At 52.4% G+C, this 24238-nt stretch overlaps 1 protein-coding gene and 2 long non-coding RNA genes across 8 annotated transcripts; 1 reads left to right on the top strand and 2 right to left on the bottom strand.

Moving 5' to 3' along the window:
- Positions 1-441: 441 nt before the first annotated feature.
- LOC114625741 lies at positions 442-1602 on the bottom strand. The gene is made up of 3 exons (XR_003712119.1): positions 1118-1602; positions 935-1018; positions 442-753 (listed from the first exon to the last, which is right to left on the bottom strand). It is a non-coding gene; the product is annotated as an uncharacterized LOC114625741 (long non-coding RNA).
- Positions 1603-2508: 906 nt separating this feature from the next.
- On the bottom strand, positions 2509-15101 carry Klf15 (Kruppel like factor 15). Of its 3 annotated transcripts, none has more exons than XM_028773007.1 (3): positions 14958-15101; positions 10171-11274; positions 2509-3596 (listed from the first exon to the last, which is right to left on the bottom strand). In XM_028773007.1, exons 2-3 carry the CDS (start codon positions 11247-11249, stop codon positions 3428-3430), a joined length of 1248 nt encoding a protein of 415 aa, XP_028628840.1. In that variant the 5' UTR covers positions 11250-11274; positions 14958-15101; the 3' UTR covers positions 2509-3427. The 3 variants fall into 3 exon arrangements, with proteins under 3 accessions (XP_028628840.1, XP_028628839.1, XP_028628838.1); XM_028773006.1 differs by lacking the exon at positions 14958-15101 and adding an exon at positions 12203-12813 and having other exon boundaries at positions 10171-11718; XM_028773005.1 differs by lacking the exon at positions 14958-15101 and adding an exon at positions 12203-12813.
- A 143-nt stretch (positions 15102-15244) lies between these two features.
- Positions 15245-23316, top strand: LOC114625647. 4 transcript variants are annotated; one of them, XR_003712108.1, is made up of 4 exons: positions 15245-15824; positions 18992-19084; positions 19580-19691; positions 22618-23316. It is a non-coding gene; the product is annotated as an uncharacterized LOC114625647 (long non-coding RNA). The 4 variants fall into 4 exon arrangements; XR_003712106.1 differs by adding an exon at positions 16804-16888 and having other exon boundaries at positions 18992-19691; XR_003712109.1 differs by having other exon boundaries at positions 15245-15681; positions 18992-19691.
- Positions 23317-24238: the final 922 nt, after the last annotated feature.

The following is a 24238-nucleotide window of genomic DNA, read 5'->3' as shown; positions in this document are numbered from 1 at the left end:
TACCTGGGAGGCTGAGGCAGGAGGAGGTGACAACTTTGAAGCCAGTCTGAGTTACAAAGCAAGTTGGGGAGGTAGGGGTGGGTATGTAGAAGCCAAAGACTCCGGGTTCCAGGCACTCAAGATAAAGGCTCTGTTGCCCTGGGCTTTAACTCGCCCCAGCCCAGCCCTGGGAAGCAGTGCTAACTAACCCTATTCATATCAAGACCTTTCAGGCTGGCACCTGGCTTCTTGAGGCTTCAGAGCTTCTCGGCTCTTCACTTATCTGCTTTAGTGTCTCTTGCAGGTCTGGACTAGCATCTTGCTGGCCTCAGTAGTAAGGGCATCACAGTCACCTAGCAGACTTAAGAAAGGAACTGGAAGGCAGACTTATATACCCAGAAAGGGGGTGTGGCAAGGCTGCCAGCACCAATCAGAAGCAACGCTTCATGCAAATGAGCTTCGTTCGCACCAACTCCACACAGTCCTTCATTCTCAGTCCAACAAGAGAAGGCTCCTTTCTGGTGTGAGTGGAAATGGTTACAGGGTCATCTAGAGTTCAAAGAGGCTAGTGGTGGGCACTACGTTTCTCGCAAGCTGTTTGAAACCACTGTGTGGGTGGGATGTGACTCTGGAACCAGCATCCTGCTTCCGAACCAGTAGCTGATTGCAGCTGAGATCCCCAAGGCGTCCAGGAGAGTTCAAAGCAGCCGGCTGCAATGAGGGCAACTGGCAATTTGCCGGGGCTGGCAGTCCACCACATAAGGCAGCCTGGCACTGGGGAAAGGTGTGACAGCTGTCAGTTGGGGACTCTAATTACTCCAGCTCTTAACAACTCAATTTAAAAGAAAAACAACAAGAAAAAGGATCACTTATCATTAACATTAAAATTATTACTAGTATTTCACAGTGCTCTGCTCTTAACTAAAACCTTGGGGGAGATTTGGGGTCATTTTACCTGTTTCATAATCTTCCAGATTCCTCTCCTATCACAAATAATTGCAGGACCACAGGACTATGTCTCCTTCTGCCTTCTCATCACCTAGAACAGGACAAAGACTTCTCTTCCAGCCACTGAAATCATTGAGGACAGTTTCCCAGACTCCACTCCGTTGCAATATAGGCTTGAACCTCCACTTACCATTGACCATCACGCAACCAGGGGCTTTCCCATCAGCCTGTTGTGCAAGGTCCAGTGGCAATCTGGAGTAGCAGAAACCCACTCAAAGTAGCAGCATTGAGAGGTTGCTTGAGGGAGGCTGCCGTAACCCTAAACCCTCTCTCTGTCTTGTTGTGCCCGGCCTTCCCTGGAGTACATGGGTGAGAATACAGGACTCGGGTGAGGCTCCTGGGAGCCCATGCTGATTTATATCCGTACCCTGCCTTTCCCCAAGATGGCTCACAGACAAGCTGGATGGCATAACCAGGATGGTGCTGATGAGGGGAAGAACATGTCCATCATACATCCTCGGCCAAGGTGCATGTGGACACGGTTTGTTCCTTCCTCAATGCCACCAACATGACCATAACCTCTGTCCCTGCAATGTCCCTTGTATCTGTAGCCACATTGATTGTTTAATGATGAAGAGAAATTATGCTAACACAGCTGGAAATCAATGTCTCATTTCCCCAGGGCCTGTTTGTCCTCAGAAGGTACATTCGGTCACAGGCAAAGGGCAGAGGTCACAAGCTGGTCAGATGGGATGCCCATCCTTTAATCAGATGTATTGGTCGTACATGAATGCTCAATGACTGCCAGCTCTCATCAGACAGGACAGGTTAGCAGGCCTCTCCCGGGCCCCCAGAATAGTGGTCTCTACATTCTGAGACTCAGAGCTTCACACCACATGGTACAGGATCTCTGCTGAAAACCTACCTGCCAGCTGCTTCCAGGTCTCTGAGGGGCTCCTGGGGAACCTTGGCTCACACAGCATCCAGCTATTTTAGTGAGGTCCATAGGAAAAGTTTCCTTCTAGAAGGTTCTCACCTTACGCTGTGCACAGGTGAACCAGGAAGATCTTCCTGAAGCTGAGGTGCTAAGGTGGCTAGCCCTGGGCACCTCCCTGGCTCATTCCCTACAGAGCTCACAGCTTCCCTTTGTTGTTTGTTTCCTTTGATCTTAGGGCCCAGCCTGTAGAGGGTGTGTGCCTGGATGCAAACCTGACAGTAGAATTCCATGGCAGAAGCCCCAAGTATCCCAGGGAAGTGGGGAGGCAGAGGAAGTGGCCTAAGTCCATCCCCTGCCTGGAGAAGACGCCTAAGATGTCAAAGTTACTGTGCAGGGAAGAAATCACCCAGCTACTTCCTCGGGGAGGGCCAACAGAGTGTATGATGTTAACCTCAGCACACTGAAGTGCCCAGCAGAGGTCTCAAATGGCAGTGACTTGCTGGCCTGAGACACTCTGCACAGGTGACACCGGAGCATGTGCTGAAGAGAGCAAAGTTCATGGAAGGGAGCTGGAAGAAGCTGAGCCCCAGAATCACCCCCATGTCCCAGGCCAGTGGAGGAATACAGGGCCAAAGAACGGTGGAGTTCTTTTTTTCTCTTTTTATTGGCAAAGTAAATATATTTTTTTATGAAGGACCAAAGAAAATATACATAATTGTAACATATGTACACCAACTTTATAGAATTTTTTAAATTTCAAATTTACACAAATGTCAACGTGTTATTAAAAGATATTTTATGTCGATGCGTACCTATGTACAGTTTATTTACATACATTCATAGGATGTGAAATAGAACTGTCAAAACAAGCTAGTTCAATTGGTACTGATTTCTAGACCTGATGAGGAATGCAAATCTAAGTCAGACTGGGAGGCGCTAGCTAGTTGCTTTGCATCCACCAGACCTGTTCCCTTCTCCTCCCACTGCAACTAGGAGGCTGGTGTCTGGAGGAGGGGGAGCCAGGCTGAGTACGGATGGATATGGCTCCATTTGTCTTGCATTTAAGCACATGCATTACGGCCTAGAGCCAGGGTGGCCATTCTCCTGGACACTCAAAGGCCTCTTGCATATGGCAGTCCTCATACCACTGTGCAGCCCTACGCTTTTGACCTACTTCCTTTTTCCCAGCATGGCTTCCTCTGGGAGCTATTTCAACACAGCCAAAATCTTCCCCAGCAATAATGTTGGCTTTGGCCCAGGTAGGGAGCCCAACGGGAGAAGGGCAAGGGCCCCCCCAAACACTACTTCCAGCTGGCAGGAAGGCACAAAGGCACAAGGGCACAGGCCTGCCTGGGCCACCTGGGCCACCGGGGAACCAGCCCCCAGGGACCTTGGGGATTCTAGGTCCTCCCCAGAAAGGCAGCCATGATGGCTCTGGGTCATACCTCCTAAGATTCAGAAGGAGGGGCTGGTAATACTGTCACATCCTTCTGAAAGAGGCAATAAGTTATTGCATTTAAAAACAAAACGTGGAGCTGGGGGAGGGTAGGGAGGCCACTGTGCTCAGTTGATGGCGCGCACTGCACGGCTGCTTCGTGGGAAGCGATGCACCTTGATGTGTTTGGAGAGGTGGTCACTCCGCGCGAATTTCTTCTCGCACACGGGACACTGGTACGGCTTCACACCCGAGTGAGATCGCCGGTGCCGTGACAACTCATCTGAGCGGGAAAACCTGTGGGACACGGTGGTCAGCCAGGCCATTGTGGGCACTGCCACAAGTGACTTCAAAGCCAGTGGAGGTAGGGGTGGGTTGAGGGGGGGACAGGAGGTGGGAGGGCACCATGGGCCAGGCAAAGCCAGGGTGGATCTTAAGTTCTTAGACCACATCTACAGTCACCTAAGGAGATCTTGGCAAGCCCCAGTGTCCCTGAGACCTCCTTGAGGGCAAGAGTCAAGGACCACAAGGCACACAGGTTTGTTCTCCTGGCCAGGGCCTACTGGTATCTGGCTGTTCCACATGGGAAGGGACCTAAGGCTGTTGGCCACCTGGGTCTCACTCTCCCATAGTCACTCGGTTGTGAAGTCCCTGGGCACTGGGTCACTCCTGCACTAGCACCAGTGGGTCAGCAGTGTTTGGTGCACTGGCCTCATCGTCCCCTGGGAGACATAGCCTGAAAGGCCTGTGAAGACCAGCCAAAGGTGACACAGGCCCAGCAATGGAAGCAGACTCCTCAGACCACAGGAGTGCCTGGCTTCTCTGCTTCTTCTGTTGGCAACAGGGAAGGACCTTGGATTTGTGCCTGCCAGGCTCTGGCACCCTGCAGATCTGGACATGCAGCCTTCTGAGTTGTCCCCAAATACACCTGCATGGTATTCTTAAGCATTTAAATGGCTTCCTGGAACATCCATCTCTCAGCCACTGCAGTCCTAGGAACAGACATCCACAGGACAGGCAGGAACCAGAGCCAGACTAAGATATCCAGGCTGCTTGTCAGTAACTTCTGGGACCTGAGATTTTCTCCATTTGGCTTCTGTTAAGCAACAGGATCACGGGACCTCACTACACCACCACTACATATTTGGGTCTCTGTGTCTCACCTATTCGAACTTTTTCTCCATCCATCTCCTCTATCCCCTCCTCAGGAGCCTGCATCCTACCCTTGACTCTCACAGCACCATCCACCATTTGATTATCTTTCCCTTTGTGGGTGCTGGGGACTCAAAAGCTTGAATGTGGAGACAAGTGTTGCACCACTGAGCGACACCTTCAGACCCATGACATTTAAAAATGAGTCTCAGAATCTTGACGCTCAGCTGTCCATAGACAGTGTTAGCTCCAGGAAAGAGGGTGCACCCCCAGTTCTCGGTACTCAGGAGGAGAACTTATGCAGAGAGGCCTCAGCGGGTACCTCAGGACGAGACAGGATTGTCACGCACTGTTCACACATACACTCCCAGGAACACCCAGGAGCCCCAGGCCTGGCACCCTGTTTCTAGACAGGGGCCACTTGGTGATGCAGAACAGGTGAACAGCAGGTGCATCACACTCCGTTGTCAAAGGCTATGGCCATCTCAGCTCTGAGTCTGTAGTGAGCTACACTGACCTCAGCCTGGGAAACAGGAGAAGAACAGTGGTACCAAGAGCAGGCACCACGGCTCAGGACCCCAAGAACCTCAGTCTTCCGTGCTGCTGACAGAGCAGGTCGAGCTACTGTGTAAGCCCCTGCCCTGCAATCCCTTCCTAGGCACCAGGGGACCTGGCGCAGAGCTGTGAACTGAGAACACCTGAGGCCAGAACAAGACCTCCTCCCCTTGCCTGGTAGTACTGATACCAGGACCCTGTACCATAGTCACATGCCTCAAGCAGGAGTTGGACACACACCTACACTCAAGGAAGAACAGGCTTCACAGTCTCTACCCCAATGGTCCTGAGCATCCTGGGTCTGAGCTTCCTCCCTCACTTCCTGCTTGCCTTCCAGGGAATGGGTAGCAGTCCTCTTGTTATATGACACCCTGAGAGGGACAGGCAGCTGAGAGGCAGCCATGCCAGAGAACAAGCTGTCCTCATTCCAGAGCCCCTCTCTGCCATTACAGCCTCTTGGTACCTGACAAGACTGTCCTTGTAACTGGGTAGATGACCCCTGCCTCACTGGGCCACATCCTTTGATAACAGCAAAAGGAGAAACCTGAGGCAACACTGGAGCAAGAGATGAGAAATCCTGGCTAAGCAAGACACAGTCTTGGGATTGGTCTGGGTGAGTTGACAAGCTTGTTAAACCTCAGTTTCCCTGCCCTGAGACAGAAACGACAGACCTATCTCAGAGGACCATGGCAATGAGGCTCCAGATGTGACAACTGTTTAAGAACTGTGAGCTCCTACTGAAGGCACAGGGTGGAGCGCAGGGCCTGCCTGATACATGGCAAAGACTTGCTGCCTGGCATCTGTGGGGCAGACTCCTGACTCCTGCTACTGGGTTACAGAGCAGAGCAAGCGCAGGGGCAACCAGTAATGCCAGCATGAGAGCTGTGTGAGACACCAGTTGCCATCTGTCACAAAGCCATTGTTAACAGCCAAATCTCAGAAGCTGCAGGCCCTAAGGCTGTGTGTGCAGTGTGCAACCTGCAGATAGTACACGGAGTGTCTGCTAACCGCAAGGCCAGAGGACACATCCCTGCTTATGAGCAGCAGTAACGAGGGCTAAAAACGCTGGCCTGAAACCAGACCACTAAGTTTGAATCCTGTGTCCAGCTCCTCCAACAGTGGCTTTGGAGTCCACTGTCTCCCTCTGGGCCTCCTGTGTCCACCATGGACATCGGCAGAACATGCCACACAGGCTGCTGACAGCTATTAATATTCTCTTTAGCTGTGGCCAGTGAGATTCTTTCTGGAAGGAGCGGCTTGGCCACTCTGGAACAGGATGTTCCACTGCAGGGAACAAAGGAGCCTATGTCTGCGAGGGAGAGAGGAAACTTCTAGGAAGGCGGCAAACAGCCACTTCTCAGATGGCTAGACCAGAACAAGCAGGCTGCCTTTAGTTCTTCCTGCATGCAAAACTATGACCCAACAGGGAGAGAGAGATAGGGAATCTTGGGTGTGCAAAAGCAAACAGCAGTGGGCTTTGGACTGGGACAGGTGCCACCTCAGCTGTGGAGCAGTCCCCTGGGCTGAGGAGTGGGGGCAGGGCAGGGGCTCGGGCAAATTTAGGAACTTGGGCCCAGGGCCAGCATCAGAGCCAGATGGGAAGCACAGAACATCCTGGACCAGCCAGGCCCAGCTGCAGGTGGAGGAGGGGCCTCTTCTCAGAGGCTCTAGCAGGGAGGTGTCCAGGAGTGTGGAGAAGTACTGAGTCCAGGGTGAGGGAGGGAGCAAACAGCTGTTAAACTCCTCACTCTGGCACTTTTCCCACCCCGAGACAGGATTTCTCTGTGTAGCCCTGAATGTCTTGGAACTCATTCTGTACCAGGCTAGCCTCAAACTCAGAGATCCTCCTGCCTCTGCCTTAGAGTGCTGGGATTAAAGGCATGTGCCACCCCCACCTCCACCCCCACCTTGCAACTCTGCCACTTTTAAGTTGCATGACCACAGAGAATGTGCTTAAGTGCTGTTTCCTCCTCTGGGCTCACCTTATAGTCTAATTTTAAGAGTTAAAGGGACTAACACACAGCACGCTCAGAGCTCAGAGCAGTGCCTTGTCAGGACTATTACCACCATGCTGGCTGCTGCTATCTCCTTTCCCCCAGCCAGGAGCACAGTAGGAAAAGGCACAGCCCAGGGGCTGAGGACGAGGCCCATTTGATAAAGTGCTTACTGTGCAAACGTTAGGAAGGACCCGAGTTTAGGTCCCTGGCACTCACATAAAAACTGGACATAGTAGGGTCTGCCTGGAATATCAGGGCTGGCAGGGCAAGGAAGGCTATCAGGGCTGGCAGGGCAAGGAAGGCTAGAGCTCACTGGCCAGCAGCTTAGCCAACCATGAGCTCTAGGTTCAGTGAGAGACTATCTCAAAAAGCAAGGTGGAGAGCTACTGAGGAAGACACATGACAAGCAGCTCTGGCCATCATGTACAAGCGTACCGAACACAGGAGTGCACGCGCACACACACACACAGACACACACACATACACACACCAAAAAAGCACAGCAATGGTCACTTCCATACCTGGCTGTACTGTTGTAGAATCAGTGGGGTGTGGCACTCACAGGGATGCACGTGAACCCCCAAAACACACTCATTAGGCACATCCCCATGGCAGATGTTTGTTCTGAACCTCAATTTCCCTCTGTAGAGTCCTTGTGAGGGTGCAATGAATTAATGCCTGCATTGGGGGTGCACAGCAAAGGCTGAGCCATCATAGCATCCCTGGGCCCCTTGGGGTGGGAAGAGAGAGGGGCACGGAAGATCTTGCTTGAGAAAGGGGGAAGGCCAGGGAGCATGTCGGGGAGTGTGGGGGCCAGAGCAGAAGGCTAGACTGGGACCCGAACACTCCAAGGTGCTCTCTGCATTTAGAGGCTAGATTAGTCCCAGGGAGTAATGGGCTCCCGCAGAAGGGCGTACACAAGTGAAGGGGTTGGTGGGGACTCTCCGAAGCTTAGAATCATTCCAGCACACAGTGACCCCTAAGTGTGACCTGTCACCACCACCATCTTCATTGTCATCTCATCTGTCCTGGTCAGATCCAGAGTGTGTGGGGTCCACCCTTCCTCCTAACTGCAGCAAGAAATTACTGCTCATCCCACAGCCTCTGGGTGGAAGACTGGCCACACGCAGGGAACTGTATACCTTCTATGCACAACCCCTAGGCTTCTGATACCCAAGAAGATCCTAAGGATCTCACACACTCACACAACCAGCCCTCTCTTGAGGCAGATGCTGCACGGGGACCTTGATAGGCATACCATGTCCCCAGTCTTGCTGAGTGGGTTCTGCCTGGACAATGAATCCAGTGCAAGGCTCAGGGTCAGAGCTAAGGCTGCCCTTGGACACCCTGTGCTTCCTGGGACAGCAGTGTGGTGGGCAATGACCTATCTCCCAGCCTGGATCCTTGACCACACAGCCTGCAGCTCCTGCCTGGCCCCATGCCCTCTGGAGATGCCACTTAAATGGGCAGCACCGGTCAGAGTACAGGGCAAGCAAGCCTTGGAGTCAGGACTGTCGGGTAAGGGTACTCAGTGGCTTGCCCATGAGCAGTCCCTGTGAGTGTGAACACCTGCCAGTGTCCCAGGAAGGACACCTTTGGGGTTCCTCTTCAGTTTGACTGTGGTATAGTAGAAGTTCACTTCATGAAAAGAGGGCACAGTGAGACCCCCACACTAGCTCAGGGCTCCAGGAAACAAAAAGGGTCAGACAGAAAACCATGATCCCAGGGTGTGTTCAGGGCCCCGTCCCACTGCCTCCTCCAAACAGAGTCCGTTGCTCTCCCCATCCTCAGTAAATGCCCCTCCCTTGGGCCTCTCTGTCTGGGCTCCTCTTGCTCTACAACCAACCCACTTACTACCCCACAGCCCTGCACCGGATCTACTCACTAAAACATGTAGCTCAGAGAGGTGGAGACAGCAGGTCTAGGGAGCCCAGCATTTGAAAAGTTGTGAGAAGACAATGATGCCTCTCAGGAAGGGCTTCCATACTCCAAGACACTGTCGGGGGGGAAAAGTTCCTTATCTGACCAATCTGGAGGCAGAAGGGAAGTTATGCCACTGTCATCCCCTCCAAGTTTAGTCTCAGCAGGGCAGCACCTGCCCTGGGGCTAGCACCATCAACTCAGAACCAAAGGCTGGCTCACAACTCCACCTCTGTGACCTGGTGTGACCCGCACCAGGTACAAGACACATATGATCACACAATCCATAAGCAGGTGTGCCCATACAATGCAAGCATCCGTTCAGGTGGTCTAGCTCTGTTAGTCCTTAGCACACAGATGAACCACATCAGACTGGCAGACAGACACATGCATACACCAACACTGCTGGTACACACCCTAGCTACCAAGGCCAGAGCACCCTCTACCTGGCCATATCACTCTAAGTATGCAGGCCACCAGCCTCCTGAAGATACTGAACAGCAGTCAAAGCAGGGTGACTTCAGGGTTCCATGGTCCCTGGCATCACATCTGACCATCTGAGGCTCCTTGCCCTGAAGAGCTGAGAACCCTGTTGTCTGGAACACAAGTCAGAGGAATTCTGCCACCTTTGACCTCATATCACAGCCATCAGTCCTTCCTTCTGGTTGTTCTCTATCTATGGCTTTCCAAACACACCTCCAGGTCCCCAGGAAGAAACAAGGCAAAGCTTACCCCACACTTGTGAGCAGTTTTCATTCCTGACTGGAGGTATTTTCTAGTTCAAGTCTTGGGGCTCACATTCCACTCAGAGTGCTGTGGCCTTGGTGGTTCTTAGCCAGAGTTTCCATGTACCTGACCCAAAATGTCATAGGAGTGATGGTGGTACTTACCTGGAGGTAAGGCCTGCATGGGCCTCTGGTTTGTGTCCCTTTGCCACCAAACTCATCTGCCCCTTAGCTGAGTTTCCCTCAACTTCAGCTCAGCCCCTCATCTTCCTTCCATGCCAGCTTGAGAGATCCCACCTAGCACAAGACTTACCTGGTCTTTAGAGAGACCAGAGACCAGGTGGCTTCCAGCTTTCGTCTCCAAGCGGGACAACAACTGTGCCATCTCTGATCCTGCCCCCTGCCCGCCCCTTGCTCTTTTCCTAATCCACCTCATTTAATAGAGAAAGGGGCTTTGTCACATACTCAGGTGAGCAGAGATGAGCCTACTTGTTTGCGCCCAGCCTGTCCAAAAATACTGACCTCCAGCCGCAGCCCGGCCAGGTGCAGGCAAAGGGCTTCTCGCCTGTGTGCCGGCGCAGGTGGGCCTTGAGGTGGCTGCTCTTGGTGTACATCTTGCTGCATCCTGGGAAAGTGCATTTGTGCATTTTGAGAAGTTCTGCTGCTGGGTTCTTGGGGAACTTCTGGCCCACAAGGAGGCCAGCAGAGCCGGGCCCTAGGGATCCTGAGCCAATAGGTTTGGCGGCAATGGGCACAGGCGCAATTCGCACAAACTTTGAGGGCAGGTTCAAGTTGGAGGATGGTACCACTTGAGGCAGGAGTGCAAAGGTCTGTCCCTGGATGTTGACCAGAAGCTGGGCGACCTTGACGCTCTCTGGGGCCTGCCCTGGGGAGGCTGGCCCTGTACCTGCCTCCTGCTTCACAGCCACAGGCTGGATCTGCAGTAGCACCGGCATGGGGCCATCATGTGCTGGCCCCTCAGCTGCACCTTGGGTACCACCCCCACTGGTTCCACCTGGTGGTGGGGTACAGCGCTCTCTCCCACCAGACTCTGGATGGAGGTGGCTCCGGTGTGACCCAGCTGAGAGCTGGCTACAGGCCTCCAGGTCCCTGCTGCCGTTCTCTGGGGCCTCCTTGACCTCAGCCTCCATGTTCTCTTCCAAGAATTCTTCAATCTCCTCCAGGGTAGGCTGGAATGGCCTGGAGACATCTTCAGGGTCCCCTGACAGAAATTCAGGGAAGCAAAAATGCTCTTCCTTCACAGGCACAGAGGCTCTCCTCCATGATCCCCAGGTCACAGGGCCACTGCTATCTCCAGCGCCTCCACTGCCACCACCACTGCCCAGTGTGGCCCGGGACAGGAGGAAATCCAAGATACTGCCCTGGGCCTCAGGGCCCGAACCTGCACTGTAGCAGGAACAGAAGGCTTGTGAGTCAGGGCTGGCACAAGAGCAGGGGCTGGAGACATCGCTGTCATCCTCAGAGATGGGCGACGGCAACATGTGGTATGGCTGCCGGCTGGCCAGCCTTTCTCCCAGGTAACCCACTGGGCATTTCGGTGACGAGAAGGTCTCGTCCACTGGAAGCAAGTGGTCCACCATGCTGGCCTGGCCGAGCCTGTGGTGACTGCAGAGAGGGAGCAAGGGAGGCCAGGTTAGAAGGACTGCATGCTGACCAGTGCCTTGCGGCCCCCACCCTCGGCTGCCTGCCCAAGGCCTCCTGTGGCCAAATGTCCAGATCCTGCTTCCATCCCAAGGGAGAATGGGGCCGGCGAATATGTTTTCAAAAGTTGCATCACCCTATTTGCAAAAGAGCCCTCCCTCTCCAGGCCCCGTTGCACAACCCAGGGCACTTCTGGTTTCAAACATTTTCCAGAATGATCCTGGAAAAGAATAAGACAAGGAATGCTCTTGTCTGAACAGCTGAGGCCGTGGGGAGAGGGGGCCAGAGAGGGGAGGTCCTGAAAGTCTCAAGACCCTGGGCTCTGCTCCCTACCTTGAGTCAGAGACGGGGTGAGAAGGAAAAGGGCCATTTGCACTCTGAGCCCGTGCTCTTTGGGCTTCTGAAGGGCTTCCAGATTCAGCAAATAAAAACAGGCTGCTTGTTAGAGGTTCACTTCAGATGTTCAAAAATGAACTTTGTGAATGCAAGCATGGTGTCCCCAGGATTGAATGGGACACGCATCTGTTGGGGCTGCCTGTGCTTTAACCTGGTAGCTATACTTTAGAAAAAGGCCATTAAGTACCTGCCTGCCTGCATGATGTTTCTCCACAGTCTGGTCCTCAGACCTTTTGAGAGTCACCGTTCTCCATGACTGGGAGAAGTATCACATATTTGAGCAAAAAGCTCCGTCTATGGTGCCTAACACCTTCCTGCCATAATGAACAGGGTCCAGCCCCTGGCTATGAGTCCATAGAAGATCTGAGAGCCCAGGCCTGGGTAACTTCCTTGAACCTCAAAGCCTTTGGGTAGGATGGGGGATGATATTTGCCCTTGGACAATGCGTGAGAGCGGAGCCTCCTGTTCTGCCCCTGACCCAGTCTGGGACACTCACCGACTTGCGAAGGCTCAGCAGATGCCTGTGTCCCTTCTTGGCAGCACACTCTCCTGGGTCCCAAGTACTCAGCACCGTACCAGGTCTCCCAGAGGGGCTCAGAGAGTGGGGATAGGAAGGAGAAGGGAAAGCTGTGTCCTCTGAAGCCAAAGGCCATACTAGGTCTGGTGTCCAAGAAGAGTCAACAGTATCTGGCTGTGATGGGGCCACCTCTCTGGACCTTTGTCCTGCCCAGTGACCATGGCTGACTGTGTGATTATCAAACTGAGGAGGAGGATGCTCAGGCTGCATCCTGTCCACCTGACTTTAGGTCCACTCCACAGTGTGGCACCTGGTACTGCCCAGCAGCTGAAAGGCCAGTCATCCCACTACTCCATGCCTCAGTTTCCCCAACTATTCTATGCTCTTTAAGTTTCTCTACTGCTGTGGAGAATAGAGGCAAGATCTGAGCCCAAATGTAATCTTACCAAGAGGCAATCTGAGTTTAAATTTTCAGCTAAGGATTTAAAACTGGTGATGCATTTTAAAATACACACTCTTTACCAAAGCAGGGTCTGGGAAGGAATAAAGCACCAGACAACATGAAGGGCAAAGCGGCTGGACAGAGCCCACCCACTCTATTCTCCCAACCCTGCCTCATCCACTCTACTAGCACACAGACACCTTGTCTGCAGCTATAGCTGTGCGACCTCAGGCAAGCGGTACAACTTCTCTGTGTACACATCTGGGTGCTGCCAGTGTGACCTGGCTCCTAGATTATACGTATACTCAACGAACTCATGTATACTGAGCATCTGAACAGTCACACAGATGTAAGGCATATGGTGTCCCAGGACCCAGACAGGACCGCCTAAGATCTCCTGAAATGAAGTATGACCAGAGCTGGACCACAACACTCTTTCGAAGGGGACCATGGTATCGAGGCTTCACTTTTAAAATGATAGAGACTGAGGTCTGATATGAAAGTGAACAGCGGTGTTGGGTGGGCATAGTGGCTCATGCCTATAATCTTGGGCACTCAGGAGGGTGAGGCCATAGGGTCATAAATTCAAAGGCAACCATGTGAGATTCCCACTGAAACATGGAAGGAGGAAGGGAGAGAACAGGTACAAAAGTACGATGCCAAAATAGAATTACATCAGAAGGAACCCCTCCCCCCAAAATGTTTCAGATTCCTCCAGGCCTCAGAGCACTAGGATCCTGCCCACCCCCAACCTGCCCCCCAGCTGCTCCAGGCCAGGCTCACCGGCACTAAGGAGCCTGGGCTTTGGCTCCAAGGTCCCCATCTGTGGAAGTCCTGCCTCTCTTAGCATTCCAGATGGGAGCTCATTATTTAAATCTCAACTCAGAAGCCACTCCCCCCTTGGACAAACCACTCAGGATTAAATTCTTCACAGCTAGGTATCACTGTGAAAACTGTCTTGTATGCTTTGCTGCCCCACCAGAATACAAGCCGTCCTGACGTCCTGACTGTTCACTAAAGTGCTAGATCTAGAGTCAAAGCCTTCGCTGAGTGATTCCAGAATCCAGGAGTAAATGCAGGAACGGAGTGGCCCTAACCAGTTAACAGGATCTTAAAACAGTGCTGAGCAACCCTGGGGACACTGAGGTACTGAGGGCCCAGGGGATCCAGGACTTCCTGGACCCAGGGCTTGAAAGCCTGAGTGCCAGCGCTCAAGCCGGTCCATGAAAAACAGCAGCACGTGGCGCAGCCAGAGGCGCAGGCTGCGTGCAGGGGGAGGGGGCACCCTGTTCTGGGCACCGTCCCCGGCAGGCCGCTGGACTCCGCCCCCTCTCTTAGCCGGCCAGGCCTGCTGTTTATCCTCCCGGGGACACAGCGGCTGTAGGAACAACATGTAATTGATAACAAGCCGAGAGCCGGCCAAGGGCTAGCCATTGGGTCAGCGTGCAAATCACGGGGGTGGTGAGTGGGGGCCAGTCTTCAAAATAAGAGTCTCCTCCCGGAGGAGTCCGAAAGCCCCAAAGTTACTGCCATTCTCGCACCTGTAGGACAGCGTTGGCTCCCCACAGTCGGGGGAAACGTCTGAAGGACTCAGTCAAACGTTTGGGATTTCACCTTCCCATATGGTGGTAGCAAATAGCCCCCGTGTCCTCCAGGCGAGAAGGTTTCCAAAAGGGGTGGCCTGCCCCCTGAGGCTGCTACCCTCTGCCGTCCCTCCAGTAATGTTTGATCACAGGGGCCTGAGGACTCTGCGTGGGGAACCGGAACATAAGCATAGGAACGCTGCGGGTACGCGCAAATGGGTGTGAGTTTGTGTCGTGTGACTGCGTGTGCTGGGCGCAGTGCAGTCGTGCGGGTGTCCGCCAGGTGCCCGCGCGTGGGTGCCCACCCGTGGGTGGGAAGTACGTGGGAAGGAGGTGGCTCGGACTCTGGCGCACAGCTTCGGAGAGTACCTTACCCTCCGCCCAGTGACCCCCTTCGTGTCCCCTCTTAGGCCACCGCTGCAGTGACCGACAGTAACCTCTCCGCCCCTTGGTCGCCAGGCCCCGCCAGGCGCCACCATATGGGAGCGCAGGTCCAGGAGTGCCACGGACGCGCGTGGGCTCCGCAGGCAGGAGCTGAGCTCACCGGATTTGCCCTTTGCAGGCCCAGCGCGCTCATGGAGGTCCCCGCATTTCCGGGGTCCCCGCATTTCCCGGGTCCCCGCGCGTGGTTCGGACAGCGCGTGCCAGGGGACCGCCCGTGATCCCCCGGGAGGACCCACGCGGCCGCGCTACATCGCGCGTCTCCCACCTGGACTCGGCGTCGCCTGGCGCGGCCTCGCGCGTGCGGCCCGGCTCCGTACGCGGCCGCGCGTCCAGCGCTCCTGGCCGCAGCCCGCACTCCCTGCGGCCGAGCTGGGCGCTCGCCGCTCGCCGCTCTCCCCGCTCTCCGGCCGCTCACGTGACGCCGCGGGCGCCGCGAAGGCTCGCAGGAGGCTCGGCCTCGGGCGCGCGCCCCATTGGCTAGCGCCGCGCGTCACGCGCCCCGCCCCGCCTCGGCCGCACCCTCCTGCTGCCCACGCGCTCTCCGGCCTCTTCGTGGACCTGCGCTGGGTCCTCCGGTGCGCACGTGAGACGGGATCCAGAACCCACTGAAAGCCCGCAGAGTCCCGAAGTGCAGACCGTGGGGGACCTCAGGAGCGGAATCGTCCCCGCAGCCCCCTCCGCATTCCCAACAAGGCCCGATCTAGTAGGAACCGTGTCTAAAGGGACCAATTGTAAAATACATCTGGTCTTTCCTCCAGCGGTCATGGTTACTCACCGGAATGAGCACTCACTGCGCTACCCTCGACCTCTGCGACTGACAGACTGCAGAGACTTGCTGACCACCACCTTAAGCCAGTGACACTGCAGGCACCTCCCCAAAGACTGCAGGGTGCTCCCGATCTGCAGAGGGAGTTCCAGACTTCAGTCCCAAGCCATCATGGACACCTTTTGCACCGGTTTAATGAAGAAAGCGAAGCCCGAGAAAACACGTGAGCGGAGAGTGCTGGGTACCCTGCTGTGTGCACTTTAGCCCACACTATGCCTGGCTCCCCAGCCAGCATGGAAAAAAAAAACCGCTGAGAGCGAGCATGGGCCTTCCTAGCCACACACAGAGAGGGTCAGGCACAGCCAGGTCTGTCTGTCTTTCTCCTGCTTCTTAATAAACACCCAGGACATTTGGACAGATCTTTCTGCACAGCACTTCCTACCTGGCAGTCTTTCCCTCCTGCTTCCCCCAGCTGTCCCTGCTATGGCCAGGATTTGTAGCCAGTGGGTCTGGGCCCGCTTAAATAAGGATCTGAGGACTCTCCAGATGAGTGCCCAGGACCCAGCAGTTAAACTGAGTCTTAGCCAGAGCATTGAGGGAGTCTGTGCTTAGCACAAGATGGTCATCGACTTTCTGATCGTAGGCTCACGGTATGCAGCCAGGGTTAGCAGGCAGAGCGGGTGGAGTTGGCTAGTCCATAAAGTTGATTGATCATATCTTGTCAAGGCAGGGCAGGGTTAGTTTGGGCCGGCACACTTCTCCACAGCCTTGCCTACCCTGGGCTCTGCATTCCTCACACTCTCTGTCCAATGTCTCCCACCCCTAGGGAGAAATGCAGCCAAAGGTCAGAAGTCTGACAGCACCAGTGTAGCAGAGCCTCCCCCGTCCACAGGCAAGATGCCCCAGCTGTCTAGAAGCCCATGGCCAGTCTAGGGCAGTCAGCCTAAATCTGAATCATATTAGACATCTTTGCATTAGAACCTTCCCTGGGTTCCCCACTCACTCACAGAAGTATATATAATGCCATTTTCTCAGTCCCCCTCAGTCTCTTTGGGGGTCCCTTTTATTCCATGACCTCTTCTTGCTCAGGTTAACTTGCCAGGCACAAGCTCAGGACCTTTGTACATGCTGTTCCTTTTGCCTGGATATGGTTCCTTTCCCAACATTCACATGCCTCCCTCCTTCAGGTTTTATTGAAGTGGCACTTTCAAGGGAGCCTGCATTTGCTCCCTGCCCCCTGCTGCCCCCTCCCCATTTTCCTATCCAGTTTAACAGTTCTGGATACTTACTATTTTCAATTTATTAAAAGTTTGTCTTTTATTCTGTAAACTGTTGTCTCCTATAGAGAATGTAAGCAGCAAAGACAGACATTTCTGTGTATTCACAGCCCAGGATGAGAATTTGCATCTCTAGCACCATGTAAAGGCCAGGTAGGTCTCGAAGCTGTCTGTAATTTTAAGACACAGAGGGCAGAGGCAGGATTCCTACAGCAAGCTGTCTGCTAGACTAGCTGGAATCTGTGATCTCTGGGTTTTGTAAGAGACCTTGCCTCGATGAATATAGTGGAGAGAGATGGGGAAAGTCACCAAATGTTAGCTTCAGGGCTCCACGTGCACAAATCCACATGTGATGTGTGCCCACACATATAAACATGCCTAATCACACCATACATACAGAAAAGAAATTAGACTTCCAGGGGACTTACTCCCTAAATAGGAGATAGTTGGTTCCTGAGAAAAGCAGAACAATTTTCTTGTAAGAGGCATAAAAACTCCCACAGAGCCTTCCAGAGTTTGCTTTCATATCTGCTAGGCTCCCTATCTGCTTCCTTCACCAGCAGTGTCTGATCTTCCATCCATTCTCAGACAGCAGTCAAACAAATCCCAAGCCAGCATTAGCTCCCACCACAGCCTAGATACCTCTGCATGTCCATCAGTCTAGGGCCAGGAGCAGGGGCAGTGCAAGGCATTCCTGTTGACTGAGGGAAGAGGGCACAGGATCCTGACCACCTGAAGGCTCCCATGAGCAGTGGCATACTCATTTCCCACCAGCTATGTGGAAAAACAATCCAGTGTAGAAGGAAGGACGTATGTGCTGATTTTCAGAGTCATAGCTAGGCACCAGGGTGTCAGACTTGCAAGGCAGGCTCTTCCCAGTGCTACATTTCCACTCTTACTAGGGAGGAGGAAAAGAAAACCAGGTGGTAGGTGTAAGCCCCTTGAGGTACAAGTGGCTAGGCCTGGACCCCCCAGACTTCTCTAAGGGTCTCTAAGACCCTTCTAAGGCTGGTGGCTAGCATTTCCAGTTCCTTGAGGTGGGAAGAGAGGACAGGCCCCACCCTATGGAATAAAAATGCCCAAGGTCAGGCCACAATGCCTCTAATCCCAGGCCACCCTAGAAAGTGTCACGCCCTAGAAACACTATATAAAGCCTGCCTCCTGTTCAGTTCTTTGCTGCTTCTTTCTCACCCAGGCAGAAGTAGCTACTCTCTTGTGTCTTTCACCCTTAAAAATCTGTTGTGTGAGGTTCGTTGTGTGGCGTGACTTTGTGGTATTCCAAAGCTTCCAACTCTCAGGATACCTTTCCCCTTACAGCTGTAGTGTGTATTGGGGAAACCTTTCCCCTTGGAGCTGTTACACAGTAGAAACTCTTCAAGGATCGCCCCCAGTGGGGCAGAGACATCAGCAGCAGAGACATCCTAGAAACAGCCATATATTCAAAGAAATGCCTGCATTGAATGCCTAGTCTTTGGGACCCTTTTAAACTTATAGAACAATCTTTTGGTACTGGAGGGATTTATCTTTCTGTAAATTTGCAGGGCTTTGTTGTTTGTTTGTTTGTTTGTTTGTTTGTTTTGTTTGAAACAAGGTATTGCTGTGGATCCCAGGCTGGTCTTGAACTCACAATCTTCCTAGCTCAGCCTTCCAGAGTGCTCAAACCACACCAGGGCCTAATTGTGTTCTCATTTTTTAAAGCTGAATTTTTAAAAAAAGATTTATTGCCAGGCGGTGGTGGCACACGCCTTTAATCCCAGCACTTGGGAGGCAGAGGCAGGCGGATTTCTGAGTTCGAGGCCAGCCTGGTCTACAGAGTGAGTTCCAAGACAGCTAGGACTACACAGAGACTACAGAACTACCCTGTCTCGAAGATTTATTATATTTACTTATGTGTATGAGTGTTCTGTATGTACACCACACATATGTAGTGCTGGAAAAGGGTGTCAGATCCCTGGAACTGAAGTTACAGATGGTTGGGAAGTGGGTGCTGGGAATTGAACCTATATCCTATGCAAGAGTAGCCTATGCTTTTAAACTCTGAGCCATCTCTCTAGCCTTATGTATTTTAATTTTAAATACCCTTCTAATAAAAAGACTTACACTGCTTTTTAAAAGAAATAAAATGGATATAAATATTATTTGAATGTCATCTGGCTTTGCCTGTAAAACCGTCTGGTACTGGCTCCTTTGGGGGTGGGGTGTTGATATTTTTTCTACCAGATGTCACATATTTAATCAAGATACATTTGATTTTAGATTCCTTCTCTCTTTTTTATTCCTGCTTTGGAATTGCTGCAACCTCCCTCCCCTTAACAGTTGCTATTGAATCTGGGGCATCATACATTTAAGGTAAGCATGTACTACTGAGCCCCAGCTTCAGAGGTACCCGAGAAACAGAAGTCTTACTCATTGTTGGGGGATATTCTTCTATTATTTCCCTCTTTGCTGAGATATGTTCATGGGTGGATCCCTCCTGTTCAGACCTCTACTCAAGTGTCCCTTTAGCTCATGGCTTCCTCTGTCACCTGGTCTGAAACCGTGTCTGAGCTGCTCTCTGATCTCTGGCCTTGGTTCATTTTATTTCACAGTTCTGTTTTTATTTTTATTTTTTACTCATGTATTATTGTCTATCTCTCCCACAAGCCAACGAGCTCGTTGAGATCATGGATTTGGACCAGAGCTAGAGATCTTGCCTACCTTGTACTAGGGCCTGGGTTTGCTCTCCCAGCGCAGCACATGCGTGCGCACACATATGCATAGATTATAAAATAAAGGATGTGTATCGTGTATTGGCATTCTCTCAGTTAACTTAGCTTCATCTCCTCTCCCATGCACGTGACCCAGCTCCAGATGCACCCCAAGACCTGCAGCACCCCGGCTGCTGGCAATGAGGCTCCCGTCCTGCTGGCATCCCAGCAAGCTTCTTCCCACAGAGGCAGACTCTGAAGCAATGCAGGTGGGTTCAGCAAGAGTCCCGTAGGGTGCTGCTGGGGCTTGCCTTGTGTGGGATGTCTGCTTCCCTGGCAGCTGGCTTACTTACAGCATGAACAAGCATGATGCTACAAGTCTAGGACGAGACATAACAGGGACAGCTTCCCGAGACCTTCCTCCTTGGCTTGATTGAACACATGAGCCCCAGCCTCAGAGGTAAGCAAAACCAGAAGTCTTTCTCATTGTCTCCTGGATAGCCAGTCTTCCTTGTGTGTGTCTGCGTCCTGGCCTCTTCTCGTAAGAATTCCATCCCAACGACTTCATCTCGATTTAACTCCATCTTTGAAGGCTCTGTCTGCAGAACACAGGCTTTCTGAAGGACTGGGGTTTAGCACTGTGACATAAGTACTTGGAGAAACACCATTCAGCCCATGACCCTTGGGTGCCTTGGGTAAACAGCCATCCTAGAGCGGTCTCATTTGGAGCCATTTTCAGTAACCCCCATCCAGTTACTCAGGAGAGGTTGAGGCCACATTGCACCCTGACAGTCCCCACCCTCACATGGCCCACGTGAGTTGGCAGCCCAAGGGTCCTGCTGGCTGGAAGCTCTTGGCCCACAGCCACAAAACAAGCCCCAGTTCAAGTTACCCTGGTTTTCAAGGTTGTGCTCAGTTGCATCCTTGCCTAGTGGCCTCTTGCTCCCACTTGTCCCACCTCAAGGAGGGCAGTTGACATGTATGGCAAAGGAAGGGTCTGGGTAGCCTGCCTCATTTCAAGACCTGCTCCTGGGTCTTAGGTGTGTGATTCTAGGCAAGTTGTGTTCATTCCTATCTGAAAATGAGGATGCTTCTGAGGTGTATGGGCCATGGAGGTGACTCATTCCAATCCCCTGTGCAGAAGGCTGGCGAAGTATTGCCAATCAGAGCCTTAGGTGTCCCCCCACCTCTGGGTCCCACACAGCCTCCCTTGCATGGCTCTTCTGGCTTCCCAGCTGGGAACAGAGCTTGGGTGCTGCTTGACTGATACTGCTGAGTGTAGGAATATCACACAACAAATGGAGCTGTGATGCTGGGGCTCCTGCTCAACACTCTGCAGTCTTCAGTGAGGGGCATCCTGGCCCGGGACAGTTTCTGTTACAGTTCCTCCCTGCTGTGTCTCCCAGACACTGCCTCTGTAAACCCCTCCAAGTCCTTCCCTTGGGGCATCTGCTTCTGAGGTCATCTGTCACTCATGTGCATACACTTGCTGACATCATCTTGTGCTTGATAAATGACCAATTATCATGTCAAATAAAAATAAAATATATGCTGAAAAAATAGGTTTACCAATAAGTTACTGAGTCTACTTCTATAGGCAACAAGATTATAAAGATTTATTTTGATTTTACATTTATGAGTGTTTTACTTGCACGTATGTTTATGCACCAGGAGCATGTGGTGCTCACAGAGGCTGGAAATGGTCATCAGATCCCCTGAAACTGGAGTTTACAGATGTTGTGAGCCTCCATGTGGGTGCTGAGAATTGAATCCAAGTTCTCTGCAGAAGGCTTAAGGGCCTGGAGCGTGCTCTACTTCCTCCGACTGCAGGCCTTTTGCACCTCTGCTTTCCTTCTTCGCCTCTACATTCCTTAGGTCAGAGTTCACAGGTTTCCCCAATCTCCTGTATAACCGGTACCTCTCTAAGCATTTCTCAAGGTCTGTAACGATCCGTTAATTAGTGTGTTCATTAATTAATGCTTGTCTCCCATAGTGAGCATTGCCAATTTTGCTCATTCTTCTTTTCCAAGAACTTCTAGTTCTCAGCGGAATGACCCCAGGAAAGACTGTGTCTCTCCATGTCCCCCGTAGCTGGCCAGAGAACCCTGCAGAAGGGAGGCGTGGAAGCTCTGACTCAGCTTCCTCATGCATCTTCCCAATGTCAGGAGGGAGAACCCCCGTGGGCCAGGCAGACAAGGCCGTTATCTGGGGAGGGGAGGCCGGGGTAGAAGAGAGAGAGCTCCCCAGTGCCTCTACCTCACCAGGTGGGCTCTCAGCAGAGGTAGAGACAGACACACTGATATGTTTAAGCCAACATTGCTTTCAGTCTGTGATAAATGATGCTCCTCTACCCGTGGGTCTAGACCTGTTACCCATGACTATTGTTACCAATAGTCTCTGAAGCTTAAGGATTTGACTCGGGATCCTTGGCTTGGGATGGCTTGAGTGGCACCTAGTAGAACTTTGACTTTGGACCATTTCCCAGGCTACAGAACTGCAGTCTGGTTCTCTCTTGGTACTGGGCAGCAGCAGTGATCACAGCTCCCAGTCAACTGCTTGCCACAGTGAGTGCAGGGGGCTAGGTATGAGGTGCTGTGTGCAAGGTGATTTATGCAGGGTGCTATGTACAGGGTCCAGGTACTGTGTATAAGATGCACCAGTACAGGTGCCGCAGGGTGTTGTGTGCAGAGTACTGGGTACAGGTACTGTGTGCTATGCTGCCGAGTGAGGCTGCTCCATATGTTAGGCGTATTTAATGCATGTTCCATGACAGACTCATGGTCTGTCAGGAAGGGATCCTGTGTGTCTGAAGAGTGTTTGCACACAAGGGGCCGCGTCTGTTTCCTACGTTTCACAGCCAATCTTGCAGTGTGGGCTGCACATTGCAGGGCAGTGGTACAGTCAAATGCCCTGCAGGGTGGAGACTCTGGAAAGGTAGAGGATGGGAGCTGAGTGGCCCACTGGGCTGTTCTGGCAGGGCATACAGGAGATACATGGCCCACCCCCAGGTCACTGTCGCAGTATGTCTGTCTGAGGAGGTTGTATGAGTCTCCAGCTGATACAGTAGGTCACACTCCAGGGCACCCATCGTATGCCAGACAAAGGGCCGAGAGCCAACACAGGTGTGTCCTATGTGCCAGCTCTGTCCCAGTGCTTGACAAATTCTGGCTCACTTCTCCCACCCATTGTCTCTAGGAGGTCGGTGCTATCCTATGGCCAGGGGCATAAGAGTCCCTAGGAGAAGCTAGAGCCATCAGGACAGGAGTGAACTGCTGTCTGGGTAAATTGTGACACACCATGAAAATTCAGGGTCTGCCTGAGGACTCACACAGCAATGACATGGAGTTGACAGGAGAAGAATCCTGAGCCCAGGCCTGCTTGACCTACTGGGAAGGAGCTGAAGTTCTGATTAGAGGTGAAGATGGATCCAAATGCCACCCTCCCGAGCTATATCACATGGGCCTCACTTGGTGACAGGGAGTCAAATCTCAGGCTGAAGTTCTGACCCATGGTGTCTAGGTCACCTGCTCTCTAAGCCTATTGGAGCGAAGTGCTGCCATCTTCATCAAATCAGCCGTGCCAGTCTGCAAAAGATCACCACAGTTGGGCTTGTTGCCTCAGAAGGGCTGAGGGTCATGGGACCCTTGCCAGGCAGACCTCCCAGCCAGTGGCCTGGGAAGGGCTGGAGTAAATGAAGGCGGAGAAGGACTGGGGGAGGGTCTCCATCCACATAGCCATTTGGGAATTTATCAGCCCTGATGGACACAGACCTTTAGCATTGAATACACCTAATAGACACCTTTAAGCTGGCTGCTTTAAGGTCACCCATGATCCTGCCTGTAACCTCGTATCCACAGTCTGTAAGGAAGCCAAATAAACTCCTTGAATCTCTGGGCTGGACTTTGGTGCTACCAAATCTACCTCAGCAGATTGTTGAGACCTTAAAAGGGAAGGGTAGATGGTGTTTACCTCTTTGTGGAAAGAATTTTAGCAACATCGATTCACAAAGAGCCAGTGTGGCCCTGTACAGTATTTTGAGGAGGGGACCCTGGGGGCCTGGAGATGGCAGCCCCCCTCCTTACTTCCAGCCCTACACTAGCCACCTCTTCAATCCTAGGGAGAGGCCCTGGTCACTTGACAAGTCCTGAGGGAAATGCTGGCCCAGGTACAGGAGGGACTGGGTGTGCAGGTCTTTCCTCGATCAGAGAGGTTTTAACCTAACTCTTTGTCAAAGAAACACAAAGCAAGGCACTCTAACTAGCTCTTTTAAAATAATGATGCTGGAAAGAGGTTAAACTGGTGTCTCCACAGCCCACCTCTGCTGTGCATGTAACTGCCACAAGTCTATACTCAGGAACCCTCTCAAGAAATGACCAGGTGTTCTGTTGGATTTCCAGCAAATATGTTTCCACCCACCATTTGAGAAATATCAGCAGCTTATCAAAAATAAAATTAAAAGTCAAAACCAACCCATCAACCAAAACCCCAACTGAAAAACAACAAAACACTTCATCATCAATGACGTCACCAAGAACCATCTGTGCAGTAGAATATGACTTGTCACCTCAAAATGGTTTTTGTTTTGTTTCAAAACCATGAGGGTGGAATTTGGGGTCCCATGAATGTTAGGCAGTCACTCATGTGGCTTGAGCCACATCCCCAGTCCTTGTGTGTCAACCTAATTAAAAACTTAAAAAGACAACTTTATGAGGCTTAGAGTGGACAGAAAACATGATCCTGGCTTGAGCTCATCCCTGTAATCTCCACAAGTGGGAGGGGAGGCTGAGGCAGGAGGATTGCTGAGAGCTGAAGGCCA

Source organism: Grammomys surdaster, unplaced genomic scaffold (genome assembly GCF_004785775.1).
Source record: "Grammomys surdaster isolate TR1022 unplaced genomic scaffold, NIH_TR_1.0 220, whole genome shotgun sequence".
Classification (NCBI taxonomy): Eukaryota; Metazoa; Chordata; class Mammalia; order Rodentia; family Muridae; genus Grammomys; species Grammomys surdaster.
This window is presented reverse-complemented; position numbering and strand designations above follow the sequence as displayed.